Source organism: Pteropus alecto, unplaced genomic scaffold, assembly GCF_000325575.1.
Source record: "Pteropus alecto unplaced genomic scaffold, ASM32557v1 scaffold14, whole genome shotgun sequence".
Lineage (NCBI taxonomy): Eukaryota > Metazoa > Chordata > Mammalia > Chiroptera > Pteropodidae > Pteropus > Pteropus alecto.
The window spans coordinates 9,504,761-9,528,577 of record NW_006436810.1 but is presented as its reverse complement, the minus strand read 5'-3'; the positions used below and the strand labels follow the sequence as shown (position 1 = coordinate 9,528,577).

At 48.9% G+C, this 23,817-nt stretch overlaps 1 protein-coding gene across 1 annotated transcript in view; it reads right to left on the bottom strand.

The window, feature by feature from the left end:
- Window positions 1–13,530: 13,530 nt before the first annotated feature.
- PHLPP1 (PH domain and leucine rich repeat protein phosphatase 1) overlaps window positions 13,531–23,817 on the bottom strand; it is a gene marked incomplete at its 5' end in the record, with an annotated part of 165,210 nt that continues 154,923 nt past the window's right edge. Inside the window, 4 exons of the mRNA XM_006913756.2 lie at window positions 13,531–15,628; window positions 16,479–16,707; window positions 19,261–19,455; window positions 23,770–23,817. The exon at window positions 23,770–23,817 is cut by the window's right edge and continues 48 nt beyond it. Coding sequence (XP_006913818.2) covers window positions 14,471–15,628; window positions 16,479–16,707; window positions 19,261–19,455; window positions 23,770–23,817 — 1,630 coding nt within the window. The remainder of the gene's footprint in view (window positions 15,629–16,478; window positions 16,708–19,260; window positions 19,456–23,769) is intronic.

Sequence of the window (23,817 nt, the reverse complement as noted above, 5' to 3'; positions counted from 1 at the left end):
CCCAGCTCCCCCCACCCCCGGTACCACCGCCCCGTCTCAGGCGTGGGCACCTGTGCATCACACTGTCCGAGAGTGTGGGCACAGTCGTCAGGGCACATTGCTTCCAGCCTCCTGCCAGTCCCTGGGCTCCGCAGCTCTATGTGTCACTGCTGGTGACATCCACACGAGTCAGCACAAGTTCTAGGAGCAGCGCTCAGCTCATGTGCAGGCTCCTCACAGACGGGGAACCCCGGCCCAAGTGCAGGGGAGGGTGCTGCGGCGGCTGGACCTCCTGGTCCCCTGTGAGGTCCCTCCGGGGGTGTCTGAGGGCAGTCGGGGTATTGTCACAGGAGCTCCTGGGAGATTCTGTTGCGGGTGGCATGGTGTCCCCCACCAAATTCATACGGCCAAGTCCCATTCCCTCGGGACTTCATAACAAGATCTTACGCGGAAACCGGATCTCTGCAGATGTAATTGGTTAAGACGAGGTCACGCTAGACTGTGGTGGGCCCTACATCCTATACGGCTGGTGTCCTTACATAAAGAGGGACATCTGGACTCAGAGACACAGTCACACGGGGAGAAGGCCACGTGACCACAGAGGTAGCGCGCAGAGTGATGCCACTGCAAGCCGGGGACACCACGGTCGCCAGGAGCCTCCAGAAGCTGGAAGAGGCAAAGAAGGATTCTCCCCTGCAGTTCTCAGAGGGAGCGTGGTCCTGCCAACGTCTGATTTCAGATTCCCAGATGATTCCCGGATTCCCAGATTCCAGAGCGACGAGGAATCAATTCTGTTGCGTTAGGCCCCCACTTTGCGCTGCGTTGCTCTGGCGGCTCTAGCGAAGTGTGTGTGTGAGGAGAGAGGCAGTTTCACAAGCCTTCGCTCGAGTAGCCTGGAATTTTGCCCTCGGCTGGTAATTCTCTGATTCCTCTTCTGATTTATCTCTTGCGCCCGGTCGCCGAGGTCTGTCCAGGTGGGACAGCAGCTGGAGCCAGAGCGTTTCTCGACGTTATCTCACCGCAGAGCCATAGACGCGAGTCCAGACACCGCGTGTTCCAGCCTTGACACATCGGCGCTGCTGGAGAGAGCCCCAGGCTTCCGCTTGAGTGTCCTCCCCAGGGAGCAAAATCCGCAGAGTCCTAGACGCTTAGCCCCCGTCCTGCGGGCGCGTGTTAGGCGCCAATCGACGCTTCCACAGTGTGCTGTTTCGAGCGGTCGCGTGTCTATAGGAAATATTAAAAGTGATTCATTTTTATGTTGAAAACCTCAACATGTGACAGTCTAGCAATACTGCCTTTCGACCCCGGCTCCTGCCTCTAACGTTTAATTGTAACGTACTGCAGTTGCGACAAGTTGAATCGAGATCGAAAAATGAGATTTAAGCAAATAGTGGGGAAACGTATCCTTTGTGGTCAGTGTGAATCTTGCACAGGATTTTCCTGCAGGGAGCTTGCCAAGAGCGGAGGAGACGGTGAGGGTGGAGAGCGGGCGGCTGCATCGGCAGCTCCGGAGGGGTCGAAAGGAGACTGACCGGCCCTTGTGTTCGGCAACGAGAAGAGAGTCCAGAGGTTGGCTGGAGGCCCCGGAAACGCATCCCGTGAGACACGGAGAGAGGAGCGCGGCGACCACGGGGGCGTCGGGAGGACGGGGCTGGGCTCCCGGAAGGGCGCCTCCCCTTTCCCGGGTTTGCTTCCCACCCCGGACGTCGGAGTCAAGTCCCCTGAAAGCCAACAGCCTCTCCGAGACCTCACGGTGCGTGACTCTCTCTGCAGGGGTTGTCTCAAGGTGACAACTCTGTTAGAGCCAGCAAGACTGTGTGGAGCCTCCCCAGGAAGGAGACTGGAGCCCTAGGGCCGCTCACCTGGACCCCCCAGCACCACGTTTGCCAGACGAAGAAAGCTGAGTCTAGAAGATGCTGTCGAAGCAAAATCTCCCTGGACTTTCTCAATCACGTCCTAGAATTATCCCAAGCACTTTGCAATCCCCTCAGGCCGCCACCCCTCAGCCTTCAAAAAAGTCTCAGTAAAGGAGAAAGAAGTCATTTTCGTATCCATTTGCCATTTGTCACATGCCTGCTATAGGCCTGGTACTGGTGGTCATACTTGGGACACTTTGTGAAGACAGACGCGTTTCTGCTCTCACGAAGCTGACAGCCTAATGAGAGAACAGTGAACAGAGAAATAAACAAGATCATTTCAGAGACTAACAAAGGATGTGAAGAAGTTAAACTGCACTGATGTAGCACAGGGTGACTTCGAAGGGCTACTTCAGTCTGGGGGGTCAAGAAGAGCCTTCTGAGGAGGTGACAGCTGACCCGAGATCAGAACAGAGAAGGAGGCAGATGTGACAAGATCTAAGGACTTACGCAATGATACTAAACTCGACATCAAAAAAAAAAAAAAAATAGAGGAAACGTTTTTCCTCTTGCTATTTACATAGAGAAAGTTGGTTAAGGTCTACTAATCTAAGATTCTTAGAAGGAAAAAAGTTTTAAAGAGGCAGGACAACTGGATGTTGACAAATACAGAATGATCGGACACAGGCAGGCGAGTATCAGGGCTTAGAGAACGTGACCTTCTTGCTGACGTCCCAATTTCACATCCCCGAAACGATCCCTCCCCTGGCGGGGATGCTGTTACCCACTTCTCCACGGGCTGCCTCCCAAGCATCCCCTAAGGACCACTGTACAAAGCTACCCTCTGCGAAGCCATCTCTGTTCCTGACGTGGGTGGCTGCTCTTTCCTGTGCATTTGAGACACTTGAAGCTAAGCCGTGCCCACGAGCCAGGCCTGTGCTAGTGACTGACATCACCTACAGCTCCCACTGGAACTTATGAACCCCAGTTTGCAGACCGTGTAACTAAAACACTGGGTGGTTAAGCGACCCAGGTCTCAGCTAATCAGAGGCAGAGCCAGAATTTGAACTCGGGGCTGTCTGCTCCAGAAATCTTGCTCCTATTAGTTTTCCAATGACTTTCTCTTTGAGGGACACAGGATGCCAAGCTGGGTTCGAGGTGAACACCAAGTGTCCTGAGTCCGCAAAGTACCACAAACCTGGAACTAGTTTTGACATTTAAAATCCGACCATGAAATCACAGCTACTAGATTTCAGTCTTTAGGAATTCAAAACCTATGCTGTTGCAATCTGCCACCTAAAGGAATATTTTGCAGAGAGGAAAAATAAAATCTCGATTTCCCATCTCAAAGCTGAAGTGTTTAACTCTTTTAAGAATCAGCCCAAAGCTATATCTGACTTTTCTCTTTACTGAAATTCCTTCCTTTATCCAGAAAGAAAAAATACTGAGGGTACTTTTCCCTTTTGTGGTAGATGCTCTGACCCCCACTCCTCCCTCAGGAAACGGGGCCCGGGGCCCCTTCGACATTGTTGTCCAGCTGTTACCTGGGAACCAGCACCACACCCCACTACCTCTCAGTAACGGCTCAGCTCCCCACCTCTTGCTGACACTGTTCATATATCTTAATCAATATATTAAATATCAATTAATTAAATATCAATATTTGCAATTATTTAATCAGTAGTAGCAAAGAAGTTCACTGCAGTGTTATTTACAGGAGCCAAAAGCTAGAAGCCATGTAAATGGCCACCATTACTGGCGTATTGGATCGAATTATGGTAACGTGCCACCTGACGGGATATTTCCGGCTCTTAAAAACGCTTACTAAGAATTTTTATTAACCAGGAAAGATGCTCAAAACATAATGGAAAAAAGAAGGATACTGAATAGAGCATAATCACGATGACATATTAAAAATCGGTGCTTAGAAAAAAAGACAGGGAGGGAATCAAGTGACGTCGACATGCTGATGGGATCGGGGGCATCTCTGTGCTTCATCAAGGTCCCCGTCTTTTCCAACTTCTGCGTGTGATGGTTTTATAGTCAGAAAAAACACATTATCGGTTGTATTTTAAAATGTGCCTATGGCTTCTGGGGCAAGAGAAGGCTTTGTTCCATTTCCAGAACCTTTGTAAAGACAGTCACGTCTAGTGCTACATGAAACGAGTACCAATTAAAAAGCCAGCAGGGTCCTGGCGTTTGCGAAGTTGGTGCATCGCTCCCTTTACACGTAAGAACGGGCTGGAAGCTTACAGTGTGCCGGGCCCAGGGCAAGCCCCGGGGTCCAGATGTGAGCCAGGCAAGGTCTCTCTCTCCTTCAAGGAGCTTACAAGAGCAGAGGCGCCCATTTAAAATCTTGGCAAGAAAAAAGAATGTGTCAACAAGGGCGGATCCAAATCCTTAAAGATGAAGACTCTCCTTTTATCATCATTAAGCCTTTCTCAGGATAAACAAACAACGGACCAAATGTAAAAGAGCGATCACCTAAGCCGGTTCCATATATTTTTTGCAAAGCTGTCCGCCACCTTCTGAAGGTCTGGCTGAAATCCCCCTTCCCTCTCCAATGCACGCCTCAAGAAGGTTAGGGAACACACCGGAACTTTCCCCGAAGTGATCTGTGCTGGAGCCTTACCTCAGAATTACATTTCCTCCTCCTGTAAAAAAAGGCAGCTCCCTATCCCTGAATTGCATCGCTGGACAAGTCTTCCCTCCCGCAGCCATGAGACCTCTGCAGTGCGCTGTAACCTGTGGCACCCCTGATCGTCCCCAGGTGCAGACCAGCCCCACCCCTCCTGCCGTCCGGGGAGCCTCTCGTCCCTGGACTTCAGTAGGGCAGCGAGGCCACAATTCTGTCACCAATGATAGATCCTCAGATGCCAAAAACAAAACAAAACAAAAAACCCAAAGCCTTTTTTTGTTTTGCGTTTTAACCTAAATTTTGAAAATCACATCCATTGAGAAAGAAAAGGTCTCAAACTATACTATGTGCTGACTCAATCCCAGAAGCACTCCACGGTGAAGCGGGCAGTGACGGACTCACCCAAACTCACGCTTTCGTGGGATAAGGGCTGATTGGAGGTCACTCCACCACCACAGTGCTGTCCAGGGTGTGATGGAGCTGAAGCGACCCAGGGTCTCTGGGCCACAGCCTTCCGTCACCAGCTGAGGTCCACAGGGCCTCGGGCACCTGCCCCCACTCGCACTGTCCAGTGGAGCCGCCCCTGTTCTCAGGGGGCTCTGCCCCGGGGTGTGAACCTTTACTTCTCCATAGAAACAAGCTGGAGTCTACAGTGCGAGCAAGCGTGTGCATTTGTGTGCGTGTGCACTTGCATATGTGTGTGTGTGTAAATTAGCACATCACATACATGTTCCACACGGTGAACACGGTCTCATCATGAAATGGCTACGAAAGGTGCTCAGAGACGGGAGCCGGCCAGCCTGGCCTCAGACCCCTGCTCTGGCCCTTCCCGGCGGTGCCCCTGGGCTAGTGGTTGGGGTGCTCTGAGCCTCAGCCTTCTCCCATGGGAATGGGGATCATAACGGTCTGCGGCTCTCGGGGCCTCCGGCCAGAGGGAGGGACCTGTGACATAGAGCACTGTCTGACTGACATTGTGGGTGTTCACTTACAACCTGCAGACTGCAGACAAATGTAAGGAGGGGTCTGACAGCCTCGCTCCACACCCAAAACCCATTTGAGCAAGCCATGTCCACTTCACCTGCTGAGAAGCATCCCGCCCACGGGAGACCCCGTAGGGTGTTCCAGCCACCTTAGGGTGGCTCTGTGAAGGGTGAGATGCCCGCATCCAGCCCACAGTGCCTGGCCACGGTGGGGACACGGGCAAAGATTCCAGGAAGGCATAAATCCAGACCCCACTTGTTTGTTTCTGGGTAATTTATGTTGGGGTTCAGAATGAGTTGTCTCAAGATGTGCCTCGCTGGTAAGAGGAGTTTTGAGCTAAAGGCAATCAAATCCCCTGGGGGCTCAAGAGAAAGCCCCGCCCTCAGCAGCTACCTGGACAAATGTGAATGAGGGGCCGTGGCCATGGGGAGACTTAGCAGAGAGGACCTCTCTGACCGCCCCACAGGGCAGGACAAACCACTGACCACCCAACGCCTGCTCTCATCATCCCACAATGACCCCTAGAAGTCCCCAAGGCACCTGACCTCAGCCTGAGCTCAGGTCACACAGACACGTGCTCCTTTCTGTCTCTGAACCACTCACGCGTGTGGCGTCTCTGACTCTGTCCCGTACGTGGACTTCCCACATGTCTGAACGTCGTTAAATTTGGTTACTTTCTCTTGTTACTATGTCTCCTGTAGATTTAATTATGAGACCAGCCAAAGGAACCTCGAGGGGAGAGGACAGTTTCTCCCTTCCCCACACCACCTCGGTGTTTATTGATCGTGGAGTGTGGGAATGGAACGGCCTGTCCTGGGCCCAGGAAGCATCTCAAAAGAGAGAGACAGTGAAATGCCTAAGCACAGTCAAAGTCGTTCACAGCCATTAACGCATCCTGGAGCACAAGGTGAACGGGGCGGGGGGTCCGGGGCAGTTATCTTATTAGGACACTTTCCATAGCTCCAAAGGACTGTATTTATTAAGTTGAACCATAGGAAACTGCAGATATGCAACCAAAACAGCTGAAAATGTCTCCTCTCCTACCTGTGCCAATGCTGCACGGAGTTTCTACGGCAGGACTCAAATAACAAGGGGGTCTCTCCAAACAGAAAGGAAGGTCGTCTCTGTGGACATGTGACACTGCAGTTCTCCAGGCTTTCTCTCAGCTGCTGCCAAGAACCAAATTAAAACAAGTAATATTAATCAATCCAGTGTGGATGAGAAAGGGGCCACATACTAACCTGACAAGCTCGGGGGAGGCCAGCCTGGGGGCCCTGCAAACTCAGAGACAGAAAGTGACTGAGTAGGATGGTCTGGACATAAAGATTTCTACCCGAAGGCAGGTCATGGCGGATAGTCACGTCCTGGGCCTGTAGCTTTCTCCAGGAAGGTCAATCTTTACCTTCACTGAGCTTGTTTATTGTCTTGTTGCATCTGAGGGAACAAACCCTAGGAATGTCAGAGTAATTCCTTTTTTTTCTACACCTCAGGGCACAGCCCGCCACACCAGAGCAGGAGACCGCTGAACCCCTCATGGTCATCTTGTCCCTGCAGACCATCTCTATGTGCTGCAAATGTTCATGATTAACTCTCCTGTACCCACCCATGTAAAAGAAGTATGTGTCTCTCTGTTTTACTTTTAATCCAGTCTCAGAGATGTCCCTGCTTAGCGTTCTCCTGCCCCCTAATCCACCACCAATAGATTTAACCCCCCTTTATGTCTCTTCCTTTAATTCTAATGTATAAAATAAGCTGCAAAACTGCCATTCTCGGGAGCATTTTCTCAATCCATTGAGATTCTGCTTCCCAGCAATTGTCATTAGTTTGGCTCAAATAAACTCATTAAAATTCTCTACAGGTTTGGACATTTTTTACATTGACACCAGGGAGAACATTGATATTTTGTTGACTAGTAGACATTTTGAAACTTATAGTTAGTTCTGGTTATTACTCTGTCAGAGTGATCGCCACATTGGTTAGCAGCACATGGCTGGCTTAAATTTCTTCATCCGTCATAGCCCCGCTGGTAAAACCACTGCAAAATAGAAAGAGAGGAAGGAAAGAAATGAATTCACACGTCAAAAGACGCCCCGAGGAAGCCTGCATTCCAGTCCTGTCTGAAAAAGCTTTTTCCTTGTCCTCTCAAGTCCCCCACTCCAGGACAGGAAGTGGAAGATGTACATACCTCACAAGATGAGCTGACAATGACTGACAGAGCATGACCGATCCGTGGCAAGTCCCTTGGAAAGTGTCAGCGATAACTCTAACTTAGCACCCGGTGAGAACCACCTCCTGCCCCTGCCAACACACCTTAGTGTCAGGCAACTACTTGCTCATCAGACGCAAGAGTCCATATGCTGCTCAAAAGCCACCTAGGCCAGTCCCCAGCCTGGTACAGACGACTCAGTCACAGCTATAAGTTCTGAATAAAAAACCTGGACACCAAGTCTGACAAGTGTGAGAGGACTTATGGAGCCAGTGTTTCCAAAGATTTGAATCGGGCCTGGATTGGTATTTTCATTCGTTCTTGGGTACTCATGATGTATTTGCTGTATGACTGCAACCCCTCTCCCCCTGAACGACTGAATGGAGCACAGATGTCATGGCGAGGGCCGCAGGGCTGTGCGCTCAGGGGCTCAGTAAGCATCTGTCCGCGTCAGCCGGCCTTGGTCTGCATCTGCGGCATCACCTCACACCCTCCATCCACGCCGAGCTCCCTGAGCGTGACAAGTGTGCAGCGGGAGGACCCGCCTTCCAGCTGTGGACTTCCCTGGCCCCCCTCAGGGAAGAATCGGGGAAGGATACAACGCACTTGCGTAGCTGGGCATCTTCCCTCGTTTTGCAGGGAGCCCTTCTCAGCTGCACCCCCAGGGGGCGCTCTCTACTCCAGAGCAAGGAGGAGGTCTACCTCCATCAAGTGCTGCTGGGGGCAACTCTGGCCGATGATGGGGTTCAGTAATCGCAAAACCACTTACCAATGACACACTGCCAGCTTTAAGTAATAAAGGTGACCCTTTTGACCTTTCTGCTGGTCTTATTTCCCCATCGATTCAGAACCAGGGGTAAAAAGAGGGATGCTTTGAATGACTGCTTCCCCTGAATGTCCCAAGACCCCCCGTCCCCGCCCCCGGCTCCTGTCCCCCGGGGCTTTGCCCTTGCAGTTTCTCTGCCTGAAATTCTCCTCCTCCAGATCCTGTCTTCTCAACCAGGTCAAATATCATTCTTGATCCCATAATCCTCCTCTATTTTCTTCACGTGTTTTTCATGTCTAAAATCATCATTTTCACTTAAAAAAAGTTTATTCTTTGTCCCTCTCCTCCATCAGGAGGGTTCAGGAAGTAGAAGTGACAGGACTTGGTGACAGACGACAGGATCCGCCAGCGGCAGGCTTGCAGGAGGTGCCCAAGTCCTGGGAGGGAGGTATCCAGGGGGCAGTGGGGAGAGGCAGACACGGGGGGACCCTGGGCGACCTGTGACTGTGCGCCCCGAGTGTGCAGCCATGGTTACTGGCTCCGTTGCAGGGAGGAAGCTGCTCTGGGCGTTAGTGAGGAGCAGCTCCTGGGGTGTGGGCCCTGCTCCCTTCTTTGTTCATCGGAGGCGGGAAGTCAGGATGGTCCCCGAGGAAGTCACAGGCAGAAAAGTCTGAAGGCCACAGGTGGACAGGAAGGACTTCATGCAGCTCTGGTTCTCAAGGACCACACCGAGGGGCTGGGATTTAAGGAGAATCCCGAATTCGGGCTTGGCCTTCCCCAGCACCCGTCCTTGGTTTTGTGCGTCTCTGTAGTAGATTGCCATCTTTTAAATGCGGTTTATCATCCATCGCTATGGTCCCCTCACTGCACTCTGCCTGCCCCAGCACTTGTGCACAGAGGGGGCGTCCAGCGTATCCACATGCTCGACAAAATATGAAGCGAGTCAAGGAGCCTCTCTCTCTCTCTGGAGCGTCAGCAAGAAAAACAACAAAAGCACAAGGCAGAGCCTCACAGTTCGGATTCTGCCTTGAAGCGGGCACCCAGGGACATCTCAAGGTCATCTCCATCCTACGATGCTCAGACTCGTTTGACGTGGACCGGAGAGGTAGCACGCTATAGTCACACTGGTGTCCTCACCATTCCTGCCACTGGCCTTTTCGTCCCCAGCACGTACCATCTCATCCCTTAGAACATGCGCCAGGAATAGAGAAGGCACAAGGACAAACCCCAACAACACGTCGTAATCCAAGGAATATCATAAGATTTAAATTTGAAGAGTGGAAGAGTCATAAAAATGTTTACGTAAAAATTACCTGCAAGTTATATGCAGACAGCGTTGTAACACAGCCTAAAATATTCTAAGGGAAAAGCCCCGGCCGGTTTACCTGGGAGAGATGACGGCTTCAGCGCATCGCCTCTCCAGAAGGAAGGGCACGGCTGGCTGTGCCGGGGTAAGCAGCAGCACACGTTTTCCAGTGAGCTATTTTAACGCCCTGAAATGCTCTAGGAAAAGGAATATTCGAGTAGTTCTAAAAATGGATTATAGACCGCGAAACAAAATATTTTGCGTGCGTGGCTTATTCCTGGCTTTCAGGGCAATATCGTCAGCCGATTTAGGGACCTCCAAGTGGTCATTGTGGAGCGGTTTTCTTAAAGACTCAGAAAAGCAAGTGACCTCTAAATGAGCTCGAGAACCAGCATCTGGGCTGGCCACATTTGGGAAATTTACCTCAGTTGCTATTTCAACTTTCTTTCCATGGATGAGATTAGTAACGAAGGGAAGGTAAAAGCTCGTTGGAATAAGACCTAAGAAACAGTAATGAGCAGAAAGTGCTGGAAATATGTTTGCAGCGTTTTACGTCCCGCCTTTAGAGAGGCGGGGAGAGGGTGGGAGTAGTTTAGTGAGAAGCAGATGGAAGAAAATCCTCCAAGAGTTCTGCTTCTCCTTGCCCTTCGAGCCGGCTAGAACACTGTTTCTGATTTAGAACAAAACGAAGGCGCTAATGATCCAGAGCCCAGCAGAACTGTACCTGTTTAGAGACACTTAAATTCAGGGCAGGGGACAGCGTGACAGCCCAGAAAATGGAAGGCGACCCGGGGGATCCATCTGCCCGGTTCTTCCTGTCACGTGTTCAACCTCCGTCTTCTAGAAGAGAGGCGACAATATGCAGGACCCGCCTCCACTCTCAGGACGTTTCAATCCGTGGTCAGGGTAATGGACTTGCCAAACTGAGTCTGACCTTGGTTGCAACTTTGGTCTTTTGGGGATGGTGGAGAATTGAAAACAGATTTTAGAACACTCGTTCAAATACATGGCGATGGGAATCAGTTCATGACAGATAAATGACAAGAGTGAAATAAAACGAGGTTTTATTGCCTAGACTGATCTGCACAAAATGTATGTTGGGGGATGAATTGCAAGAAAAATGAAATTCAATAGCAAGAAATGACAAAACCCTATTTTTTCTACCACTACCTCACCTTTCTCTTCTGCGACAATTCAACAGATACCTACATTTTTAATTTAAAAAGGTACTTTTGCCGTATTCCCAATTCTTTCCTTTTGGGACACCATTAGGGCTTCACTTACCAACGATGACGACACTTCCACTTGCATAAAATAAGGCTTTACTATCTACAGATTGCTTCCAACACAGGACCTGGTTTGATCACTGGGCAGATGCCACAACCCCCACACCTTACAGAAATTCTGTCTCCTGATGCGTCGGGGTGCATTCACGATGCCTTCTCTGAGTGTTCGCATGGGCGTTAACACCGTAAAATGGAAATTATTCTTTTTTTCCTCACTGGGCAGTGCCAGCAGTAAGCTGACTCTCAGATGTCCTATAAGAGCCAAAGCATTTCAGGGATCATTGTGTTTGTTTTTCACCAAGGGGAATGGGGAATGAGACGGTTGTTGGAGGCACTGACTTGCCCTCTCCCAGGTCAATGCTATGATTCTGGTTACACCTCTCGATATGTCTGCATGTCAATTTCCCACGGACCAAGTGCCCATCACCGGAACCAGCGGCCGTCAGCTGTACCGCCTTACAAAGCGCACCTCCGCAGGTCCAGTCATACGGTTTAACTTGGCTTCTCTGCCTCAGTGGTGCTCAGATCACTTTCATGTGTCTAGGAAAATAATAAGTAACATAAACTTTATTTCTTCTGGAATCCTGGAGGAAAGATAAATAAGAGAGTTAAGGCTATTTCCACCCAAAGGCTAACCTCACCAGCAGGTGGTGCTGTGACAAAAGCAATCGAGAGTAACCAGGTCACACAGGTTGGGTGTCAGGGCTCCCCTGGTGCCCTCTTCAGTGTCAGGACTCCCCGGCATGCACGCGGCTGATCTGGGGTCGTCGACTGGGAGCTGAGTGTACTAGCAAGACCGCAAGCTTCCTCAGAGCTTCTAAAAGCTTCCGCTCCGGCCCCTTCCTCCGCTTCTCCCCGGCCCTTTCCCAATCACCTGGGCTTCCCAGCAGGCAGGGGTGCCCCCTTCTAGCTCCTACCCTGGAGATCCCATGGCTGTGGTATGGTAAGCCCTCTACGGTTTACATATATTATCAGATGGTACCATGATGGAAAGTAAAGAAACTCCTCAGAAAATAACTGGGATGCTCCCGCGGAAGAGCAAGGAGACCATGAGTATGTCTCTGCCTCTTTGGCCACTTAACACGCTCATCTGTTATCTTTCCATCCACATGCCTATTTACCCCAAGCTCCCAAAAGGCAAAATTTGGTCTTTCATCTCCACAGTACCTCAATGTAGCGTGTGCTCAGTGTGACTTAATGACGTAATAAACAGAGAGGCAAGCACTGACCGCACGGGTGGACCAAGGGACACACCAAGGCCAAGCTGTGCCCTTCTCCCACATCAGCCACAGAAGTTAGATGAGGAGAGTCTCCCCGTGAGGCTTGCTGGTCCCAGTGGCTGCTGTGGGACCCATCGTGGAGTTCTCAGATGACTAACTCTTTAGTCGACTTCAATTAAGGCAGTGAATGTCAACCCCTTGAGAAGTGAGTGTAGTGGAAGAGAACCCCACACCGATGACCTGGGTGCGCCCCACCTAAGGGGAAGCCTGCCTACAGAGGACCTCCGACTGCAGGAGTCAGAGAACCGGCCTAGGTCTTCCAGAGTGGGGTCTGCTGGCAGGAAACCCGGCACCTGTCAGGTCGGCCCCGACCCACCTGGAGCAGGGCGAAGCCTGGGGAAGGCTAGGTGCTGGGCGGGGCTGGGCGCAGGGGCCCGGAGATGGATTTGCTTGCGGTCTAGAGCAGGGCGCTGACCGGGCTTGCAGTCTAGCCCACTGGCTGCTGAGTCCCTCACTGGGCCGAGATGAGCTGAATCCTCCTCCGCGGCCTTAGTGGTTTTCAAGGAACCTGGTGGGCGAGTCGCCTTGCACGAATGAGGGAGGGACATGACCAAGACAAGGCCGGTCCGCTGATTGGGTTCACCAAGCGAAGGGACAGATGCCCATCATGGCATCTGCAAGATGAGAAACACTAACTGCCTTGTCACTGAACTACCCAGGTACCACTTGAAGAAGGAAGACAAGAGACAGGTGTGCCTGGGAGGCTGGTCCACGTGAGGCACAGACAACAGTATCTGCAACACCCGACAGGGCTGGGGGCCAGTCTGCAGATGGTGTGGCAGGCGGCCGGGAAGGCTGGCTTTCCCAGTGGACTCCACTGCGCTGACAGTGAGCGCCGGCTCCTGATTTTCACTGTGCAAATAAAGGTATATTAACCTGTTTGTGTGCCTAAGGGCCCCGAGAGAACTAAAAATGATCGTGCCTTGTGGGGGAGGTTTTCCAGGGAGCTGCTCTGTGCAACCTTCATCTGTTCCCCTGTTAACATCTCACCTACATAATAAAAAGAAATAGAAAGGCTTTAAGGTCAACTATTTATATTGTTACTCATAAGGTCAACGTCACTACCTTAATTCGATGTAGGTTAACCTACTGGGTGGTTTTCCCTTAAAAAAAGAAATCAAAGTCAGAAATACCTGTTAACCCCAGCATGCTACCCATGCACTCCAAACCCCAGCTGGTGGGACTGTCTGCAAGACACATCTGGCTGCTGAGACAAAAGCAGATGGGTCCAATACTTGTAAATTTCGTATTTATTGTAACAAAAATTATGACATGTTCATTTGTGCATTCTGCTTTAATATAACTCTTGGTATGTAAATGATCTAACTGAACTCTATACAGTCATGCTGATTGTGGCAGCAGTAAGGAACACAATTAAAAAGTGTCTGCAAAACTCAAGAGGCTGGGTGGGGGCGGGAGAGGAGGGAAAGGCTCAGAGGCTCCTGGGGCGCAGGTTCGTCTCCAGTGGCCTGAGAGCCCCCTTGTCTGAACGGAGCATTATGAGGTGGCCGGGGCGGGAAGGCTCCGCAGAGGAGAAGGACGGGGAAGTCAGCTGTTTAGACTGTGTCCTGATGCCAGAATGCAAAACATCTCCACCATCACTGTACAACATTGAACTATTTACAATAGAAATTTCTCAATCAACTGTTCTCTCAGAGAAAATTAGTGAATCCCAGTGACTTAAGTCACCTGACAAGAGTAAAGCAACTCCTAGGAGTTAGTCTCCATATTCTACAAATGTCTATCATTTTCAAGACAAAAAAAAAAAGCCTATTCCCCCAGAATTACAATATTATTAAATCATTTAGCATTGGCAATCTGCCCTGTCTTCCAAACAAAACAATAAAAAGCCATTTTAAAAAATAATACATTATTATTAACCGTTTCTCTGTAATATATTAAACCTTTTGTTCTTTGTCTTTACACATCTGATATGTTAGGAAAAAAAGTTAACAAACTTCAATCGTATTGGTAATGCATCACTAGAAGAAAAGTGGTAATTATTTAAAAAATCACCAACAGAATTGGAACCTCCAGACTAGCTGCAAAGACGGCTGGGAAAGGATCTGGGAGGAGGGTGCAGAGTGAACCCCTGGTTTAACGGGAGCTTGGGAGACCCTTGCGACTCAGTCTTTCCTGGTTAGTTTATTTCTCGAACAGCGCCGGGGTGGGTCATAGTGGCGTGTCGCAGCAGTCCGGCAGCTGGTCCCCCGGGCACTGCCGCTGCGGCTGCGGCAGCTGTGGCTGAGATGGCGGTGGCTGCTGCTGCTGGTGGTGTTTCATGATCTCCTTGACTTCCTCCTCCAGCTCTGGGGGTATGATGAACTGATCATCAGGATCCGGCTGGGCCGGGGCCGCAAAATAGCCTCCAGGCTTTCGGAGAGGTGCGTCTGTGGCGACCTCTATCACGTTGTGGCTCCTCTCCTGGGGCGCCACGGAGCCATTGGCCCTCCGGCGCCCGATGGTCCCCACAGTGGCAAAGTCCGCCTTCCTGGGCAGACCTGGCTCTTCCTCATTGGCGCTGATGACGATCCCCTCGTCACTGGCCTCGGCCGGCACCTGAAGCAGGTGCTGCTGCTTCTCCTGCTCTTTCGCCCGGCTGCAGTGGATGTCGACCTCTACCTCCACCCGGCTGCCATTGGTGAAGACGCCCTCGATGGGCTCTTCGTCATCGCTGTCGAGGCCATTGTCAGAGAAGGCGCTGGAGAAAGTGGCACTGGACAGCTGGCGCTGGAAGGAGTTGGACAGGCAGAGCGGGTGGAGCATGCAGCGCGGCTCGCTGGGGTAGGCCGGGCTGTTCTCGTTCAGGGCTCCGGAAGGGGGCTCGTCAGAAGCTGTGGAGCCCACCTCGCTGCTCATCTCGGAAGTGGAGAGCTCACTGCTGATCTCAGAGGCCATGCCGCTGCTGGAGGACGGCACGCCCAGCCCGTCGGAGGGCCGGTCCTTGATCGCCATGCTGACGGAGGGAGGGAAGATGCCTGGGCTGGGGGGCGGGACGGCCCCGCCCGCGCCCAGCTCGCAGCAGCAGAAGCTGTCCTCGGTGACGCTGAGCTGCACCACCACGGCGCTCAGGCTGTCGCGGCAGCCGTAGCTCTGCGCCAGGGTGCACAGCTTCTTGGCGGCGGCCAGGGCATCGGGCACGTTGCGCACTGCACCCACGGCCTCCTCGACGGACAGGCTGTCCCACAGGCCCTTGCTGCCCAGGATGAAGAACTCGTCCTGGGGTGTGAGGGGCACGGACTGCACGTGGGGGCGAGGCACCACGCTGGGGTGTAGGAAGGTGTAGCCCAAGACGCGTGTGGACTCGGTCACTCCGTTCACCTTGCCATCCTGGAAGAAGAAGGTTCCCGAACACGTTAGGAATGCCAGGGACAGGCCTGCTCATCCCCCGGCAAGTGGCCGTGTCCACCTGTCACGAGAAATCTGGGGCAGCAGCTGGGCAGGTTGGGGCGGGAGGGACAAAAGGTTACTCCCTTCGCTGGGACCACGGTCACACAGGGTTCTACAGCAAACCGTCACCTAGCCTGACACAACAATGCGGGTGCCTGGCTTCTCCTGTAGCCCACGGGCCAGGAAGAGCCGTTCTGAAATGAACCAGTCCTGAGCAGACACACGAGGCAGGCAGGGTTCAAGATAACGTCCCAAATCTCACGGTACTCTCCAACAGCGCATCAACCACAGGGACAAGAAGAGGGGAGACAGACATTATCTTAAACGTAAGATACAGCAGCCTTGTAAGGCAGCGCAGATACACGACTATTCCCACTTTACAGATAAGGAAACTGAGGCCCAAGGGTTTAAAGGTCATGGCCTGCCAGCGGCAGAGCCAGGAGACATACGGTAGGTACCAGCAGTGTGACCTCAGAGGTGGAGCCCTTAACCACCAAACAAACCAGTGCCTCCGCAGAGCTGCTGTGAGGACCATGAGGGACAATGCCATGGAGCACTTGGCATAGCCAGTAACACAGCAAGGCCACTGATCAATGGTTCATTACACTCTACTTTATAATGTCTTCACACCTAGCATACAAAGAACCTGCTTTGTGACACTAGGGATTTGGAATTTTAATTTTAATCCAACTTCGGAGAACGTTCTTTGAAGGGGAAGGCTCCCTAGCAGGCGCTGCCACAACCCTGGCCCCGCCCTCTCCACCACCCTAAGAAAACGGCTCTCCCTCACCTCAGTGATCATGGCCTTGTGCCGTTTAATTCTCTTCAGTTCTTCTTCACAGCTCATGACATACGATCTGGATAGAGGCAACGGCTTCCCATTCCGACAGAGAACCGTCTGGCACTTGCCCACATTAGCAGAGGTCAAGGTGAAGGATCCTCCTGGGTCCACAGGGTCATGCTTGATATGACAAAGGACAGCAGCACCTCCAAGTTTCTGCCCAGCAGTTCCAAGTTTCCTGGAGTCCAAAGAGACGGGGTAAAACCCCAAACACAACCCGCCCTGGGTTAGTTTTGCTAATTCAACAGAAGACTGCATCGCGGGACAGGCCGAGGAGGAAACAGGTGCCTGGGGGTCGAGTCAGCCTCTTCCACCAAAGCACGCACTGTTCAGCTTCTGAGAGGCAGAGAGACGCACGAATACCCACACCGAGGTGTCTGCTCACAACTGGGCAAAGTGTCACTAGCACTGAAAGCCCCAGGAACTGATGTGCAGTGAGACGGCCCGTGTCCTCCCGCACCAGCATGCTCCAGGCACAGTGGGAAAGGGCCACGCAAGCTTCCTCTGCCCTCTATGAATCCCTCTGCTCCCAGGAGAGGGAAATTGAGGGGACCACTTAAATCAAAGCAGGTGTAACATCTCTCACCCACTGACACACAGACCTCAACGCTGCCGACTGCCCTCGGCCCCTTTAAGGAGGGTGTTCATGGGTGGGGGCTTTTACACGTTGAGCCATTCGTGTTCTCGCTCTGTATGGTGAGGACTTTCTGGACCAGTAATGTCAACTCTAGAACATTCACAGAAAAGACATTCTAGTAATCCATCAAGCTCCAAAGTGCTTCAATTCATGACCATTAACCCACCGACTCAAATACGCAAAGGATCTGCAGGTTCGGACAACCGAAAGGAGCCTGGAAGCCCCACCACAAGCCCCATGGCGGGTGCTGCCCAGGCTCCAATGACCCCAAGTGTCAGGAGCAAGAAGGTTAGGACAGACAGACTCCTGTTTACAAGGGCAGACCCTCAGCAGCTCCTGTCCTGTCGGGTCAGCTCCTGTCCTGTCGGGTTAGGCAAGCGACAATTCTAGCAATGGAAGCCAGGGAGGCCCACACACATGCATCAGGAGGTCATGCACAAAGAATAGGCAGTTCTCTTAAGGACCGAAAAGACCACCATGCACCCCCCTCACCCCGTTAACAAACAGAGAAAATTAGAGGCCTCGAATGACCCTGAAGGTGTGCTAGCAATTTGCATCTCAAAGTCCAACCTCAGGACACTCATGGCAAGACTTGGCTTCACTATCTCCTTCCTTGCAAAGGCACAATGATTACTCTCAGCAAAGCAGAAATGGGATGGTATTTGTGAGAAGTAGAGCTAGCAATCAGGGTCGGAGGTTCTTTCGTTTTCCATTCTTATGCAGCACTGGAATGAATGTAATAAGCAGACCTCTTGGGGGGGGGTGTGAAAGGTGTGTGTGCACGTGTGTGTCTGTGTGTCTGTTATCTGTTTCTGCTAGGACAAGATGGGGGTGCAAACGGAAAGGTAGACAGGTGTGCCCAGTAGACAGAACATTCTCTGGAGTCTTACTACCTGAGGTCGATTCTGGGCTGCACCATCTACTATCTCCTGGAGCAACGAGCTTCACCTCCGGTACCTACGTTTCCCATCAGTAAAATAAGAACAGCAACATTACCTAACTCACTGGGTAAACTTACGGCATTAAGGTATTTAGAACCATGACTGGCACATATAAAGGGCTCAGTAAATATCAGCCGAGACCCATATGTAATTGCTACCTGTGCATGTCCACTGAGAATTTCAAAGACGAGGTGAGTCGGCAGCACAGACCCTCACTGGGCCCGCCTCCGCTGAGCTATTCTGGAAGAACTACTGACGACTTAGGGCAACTTTAAAGGTTTTTCCAAATCCGCATTCCTTAGCAGATGCTTTTTCTACCCCTGCTACAAAGACACTTCCTCTAGCAGATTATCAAGGAGAGAAGAAGGAGAGAAAGAGAAAAGAGCGTCATTGTTCCCACGACCTTCAGAGCACGCTCCGCTTCCTGGTCCCACACGAGCAAGTGTTTGCGGTACAATATTAACAGACAGGCAATTCCTTTACAACCTATGAAGGCATTACGGTGACAAAAGAACAAGGGATCCTTTGAATGAGGGAATGCTTATAAAACTCAGCCCTAAGAATTACGAACGACATGACAAAATTTCTATAAGCTACAGGCAACAGCCTAGGATTCTGCTAATAGTACCAACTTGAATATTTAATAAGGGAAAAAAATAACATATGAAGAATTATTCAACTCCTGGCCTAAAATTTAACTGTGTCAGGTTCATAAAAGATTGCACTATCTTGAACAACTGTCGGCATTTCATAAGGGTGAACGAACTGATACAGAAACAGTCCATTTCAAAGAAAACTCCACACACCAGAAGATCTGAAGGGCCTCTGGAGCTTGCATGACCCGGGGGGAGGGGGAAATGTGTTGTAAACAATCCTGTGAAAATCTGGAATCATGACAGACCTGTGAGGTCCGGTTACAAGAGAAACAAAACTCCTGTCATTGACCTGGCCTCCTACAAAGTTGTCAAAACATCAGCATGTCTCAGATGGAACAGTCCATCCCTGAGTTTGGGCAAAACCAAGTCACCTGAATGCATCTTGCATACCCATATCAGCGACAGTGTTCCTAGGTCACTGGGCACCTACTTTTCTAACCAGAGGCAAACACTCAAAGAAGAACAGGAAAACACACAGCAGGACCCCTAGGCTTTACCTCTGCATAACGATGAACGTGTTCACCATGTATTCCTCTTCATTTTTTGTTTTCTGCAGTTCTTCCGCCAAAATGTCACTCATTGTGCACTGGAGAAGGTAGGGTACCTCCACGTTACGGTCTCCATCAAATACACCATACAGGGCCTCCCGGTTGTCACAGAAGTTATTCACCGACAGGGCTGCAACACACAACCTGCAAAGCAAGAATGCTTTCGTGTCTTTCGCCATGACTCCAGACAGATTAGGAACAAGTAAACCAACCCCAGCTAATTTACATCAGCTAATTTCTGTACGCAAGGAAGAATAATTAACATACATTAATGCTTCACATTTAGCTTCCTGGACCTTTATCTTCTCGTGATATTATTTTTAAATGGCAGAGAGTAAGAGACATGGGAAATAACATGATTGTGAATCTATGTTTTCATTCACAAAACAATTACTAGGGAGAAGTTTCACAATGGACAAAGAGTAATGACTAAAACATTACAAAAATATGAAAAACAGAAAAAGATGTAAAAACAGATGAAAGTTCTAGACTTAAAAAAATATAAAACAAGCACAGGTTAAAGAGTTAGCCTGATCCCTGCTCAGCTTAGTGCCTGGAAAAAATTTCTAGGCTGCAACACAGGGAAAAGAAACCCAGGTGGAGCTTGGCAGCCTCCCTAAGCTGAGGACGCGGCAGGTGAGTTCTCAGGCAGCCAGCTGGGGGCCTGTGGAGCCTCCCCACTCCCAAGCCTCAAAAGAATCAAACTATTTCCAAGTAACTTAACTGGGTCTCAGGTGGCGTTACTGGTAAATTCTACCAAACATTTAAGGAAGAAAGAATATCAATTCCATAAAAACTGTTTCAGAAAACTGAAAAAGACAAAATACTCAGCTCATTCTATGAGCATTACTCTGACACCAAAACAAGATAAAGATAACACGAGAAAGAATACAGGCTAATACCGATCATGAACGCGGACATGCTCAGTAGATATGAGCAAACAGAATCCAGCAGCATATACAAAAGATAAAACATCATGACTTAGTGGAATTTATCCTGGGATAAATTTATGCTGATTCAACATTTAAAAATTAATGTAATTTACCATATCAACAGATGAAGGAAGAAAAAAATATCATCTCAATTGATGCAGAAAGAGCCTACGACAAAATCTGATACCCATTATAAAAACTCTTAGCAAACTAGGAATAGAAGGGAATTTTCTTAACTTGATAAGGGTGTCTACAAAAATACCTTCGACTAATATCATACTTAATTGTGATAGAATACATTCTCATCAAAGAAGATATACAGATGATAAATAAGCATGTGAAAAGATGATCGACAATTATTAGTCATTAAGGAAATGTAAAGTAAAACCACAATGAGGTATTACTATTAGAATGGTCAAAACCACCACCACCACCACCACCTGATAACATGTGCTGGTGAGGATGTGTAGCAACTAGAACTCTATACATTGCTGCTGGGAATGCAAAATGGTACAGCAACTCTGGGAAACAGTTTAATAGTTTCTTATAAAATTAAGTATATACTCACCATACAACTCAGCAAGTCTATTCATAGTTATTTACCCAAGAGAAATGAAAACATGTATGTAGCCGTTTATTGCATTTTTATTCATATTTGCTAAAAATTTGAAACAATCTAATTCACCCTTCAAATGGTAAATGTATAATCAAATCATAATATATCCTTCAATAAAAAGGAGCAAACTACTAACACATGCAACATTAGAAATGAATCTAATGTGCATTATGCTAAGTGAAAGAAGCCAAACTGAGAAGGCTATAGATTGCATAATTCCACTTATATGACATTCTAGAAAAGGCAAAACTAATGGGCTGGGGCTGGGGAGAAGAATCGGCAACAGAGGGGCTCGGGGAATTTGGCAGGGTGATGGGTCCACTCTACAACTTGACTGTAGTGGTTACAAAATGATGGTCTTTCATCAAAACCTGCAGAGCTGTACATTAAAAAGGGGAAATTTTACTCAATATATAGTATACCTTCTTACTGTATGTAAATTAATGAAAAAAATTAAGCATCTGATATATATAATGGCTAGAAAACAGAGATATGAACCTGAAAATATAATCCTAGCTCTTAAGGAGTTTGCAGTTAAATAATAATAGTAACTATTATCACTAATAATAAACTTAAACAGGGTTTGCTATAGAGCAGACTGTGTTCTAGGTGCTTCACACATGTAGCCTGGGATCCTGACAACAAGCACAAAGGGTCAGGCAGTATTTTTAGTGCAGTTTTGCAGATGAGGAAATTAAGCTAGAGTGGCTGAGTAACAACTGCCCAAGGTCATATAGAAAATAAACTTAAAGCCGGGCAATCTGACTCTTATCTCACTCAGTATTTTGAAATTTTTGCCTCCAGTTGTTAAAATAATTATTAAGAAAAATTCCAAGTTATATGGCAATTAGTGGCAAAGTAAATTTTAATAATACTATATTAAATCGTCTTATAATTCTGCCTTCCTTCTGTAAGCTCCCTTGGCTAATCAAAATTGGGGAGGGGAGTGTGGGGAAAAAAATGTATTTTTTTAAAAGTACAGTAGTGATTTTTCTTTTCCGTTGAAGCTTCCTGTTTGTGTTTTAGTCTGAGGAAGAATCTAAATGACCAATCGCAGCTCCTGGCTTGGGTTTCCCCAAAGGGTCTGAATGTCCTCACAGGCAGGCAGCCGGCACCCCTAAGGGAAGCGGGGGGGAGGGGAGAGTGTAGATGTCCACTGAGATTTGGAGGCAGGACAACCATAGCTCTCTCTGTCCCTCAAGATGGCAAGCAGCAAGCTCCTTGTTTACGTAACACTTTAGCTACAATTCAAAAAGAAAACACTTGAGAAACTTCTCCTGGGCAAACCAAATGGTGAGAAAGCAAGGGGACATGGAGACAGGGCCAGGTGCTGGGGACTTCTGAGGTGCTGGTAATGCTCTACTTTTTGATCTAGGTGGTTTGCAGGTGTGTTCCCTTTAGGATGTTCATAGGGTTCTGTGCTTATCATTTATGTACTTTTCTTGACCTATGTTATACTTCAGTATAACGAAAAATTTAAGAAAGTAATTTTGGAAGGGGCATTATAGAAAAAAGATAGATCTAATTGGTCACTGCTTCATTAATATATATGAGTAGAAAATTTTATATTCAGATGTTTAAAAACTAATCTTGGATTTCACATCAAGTGTTCATGAACTAGAAAGGAGCATTTGCAAGCAAGATGTAAGGCCTTTTAATCTAAAAAGAAAGATCTCTAGGAAGGAACTTTGCATGCTCTAAAGAATGTGTAATTTCTTCCTCTCTCTCCAAAATATGATACCATACAGTGCAAAGTACATAGAATTAATGCAATGACCAGAGCTTGGGCACAACTGGTTATTCTGCCTTTTGGGGCGAATGGAACAGAGGTGTTGAAAAGGGGGTCACCTCTTCTTTAGTCAGCACACCACCAAATTACACTCTCAACGAGGAAAGGATCAGTGTCAGACCCAGAACCCGAGTTGTTCTGTCTTCTCTCCCAAAGAAAAGCATTCAGCAGGGTAACCACAATTCCCCTTTTAATTTCCATGAAGGGTCGTTGGCTAGGCAGTGGTTCTCAGCCCTGGATGCACGTTAGACTCACCTGGGAGAGATTTCGAAACATTCTGTTTTAATGGGCCTAGGCTGGAGAATTCTTTTAGTTTCTCATCTGATTGATTCTAATGTGCACCTGGGGTTGAATAATAATGTTAGCTATTATTGGATCATCCTCCACTTTCTATTCTTCTCCTACTCTCAAATTTCTGTGCTCTTATACCTCAGCTAATCAAATTATGACTATTCTAACTTATAGGACTCTTTACTTTTCTAGTACTAGCACTTCTTGATAAAAAGCAAGCAAGCCTGAAGAGCTTGATTATAATTCTCAGGAAAATCAACCACTGCATCTAAGACAGGGAAGGCTGGTGAAAATAGGGAAGAAAAAGAAATTAAGATGGACAAACCCTTGGGGTAAGACAAGCAGTTGACATTACAGAAAACAGACATCAAACTCCTGCCAAGTTGATTTGGATCGCAGGAATAGCTCCATAGAACCAGTGACTGTTCAATAACGTAAATGATCTTGAATATGGACAATCAAGGGTACTTCTTTAACATGATCCCATTTTGCTTGGTAAACAGGCTTCAGAGAAAGAGAAAGGGGCTTTTCAAAAGAGCAGGGATGTATTTCAATACTGATGCTTTCTCCAAACACTGGAGTCTCACATAGAGATAATGTGTCAGTTACACTGTATCCTAGCAACATCTCTCACAAAGAAAGAGTATGTGATGCCAAGCAGGGCTAAGCTTAACGTTCAAAGGTAAGTGATGAGGGGCCTCGCTCTGGGGAAACACGGTCAAATAAATGTTACATGAGGAAGTGTGTGCTAGCTCTGGGTTTCTTTCTACCCCGCTGAGGGAGGGAGGTGGGCAGGAGTCAGTTCTCACTCTAAAGCTTCACCCGCTTACTTGTTTTTCACCCCTGAAGCTTCAGTGTAGCCATGGCTCCATACAGCT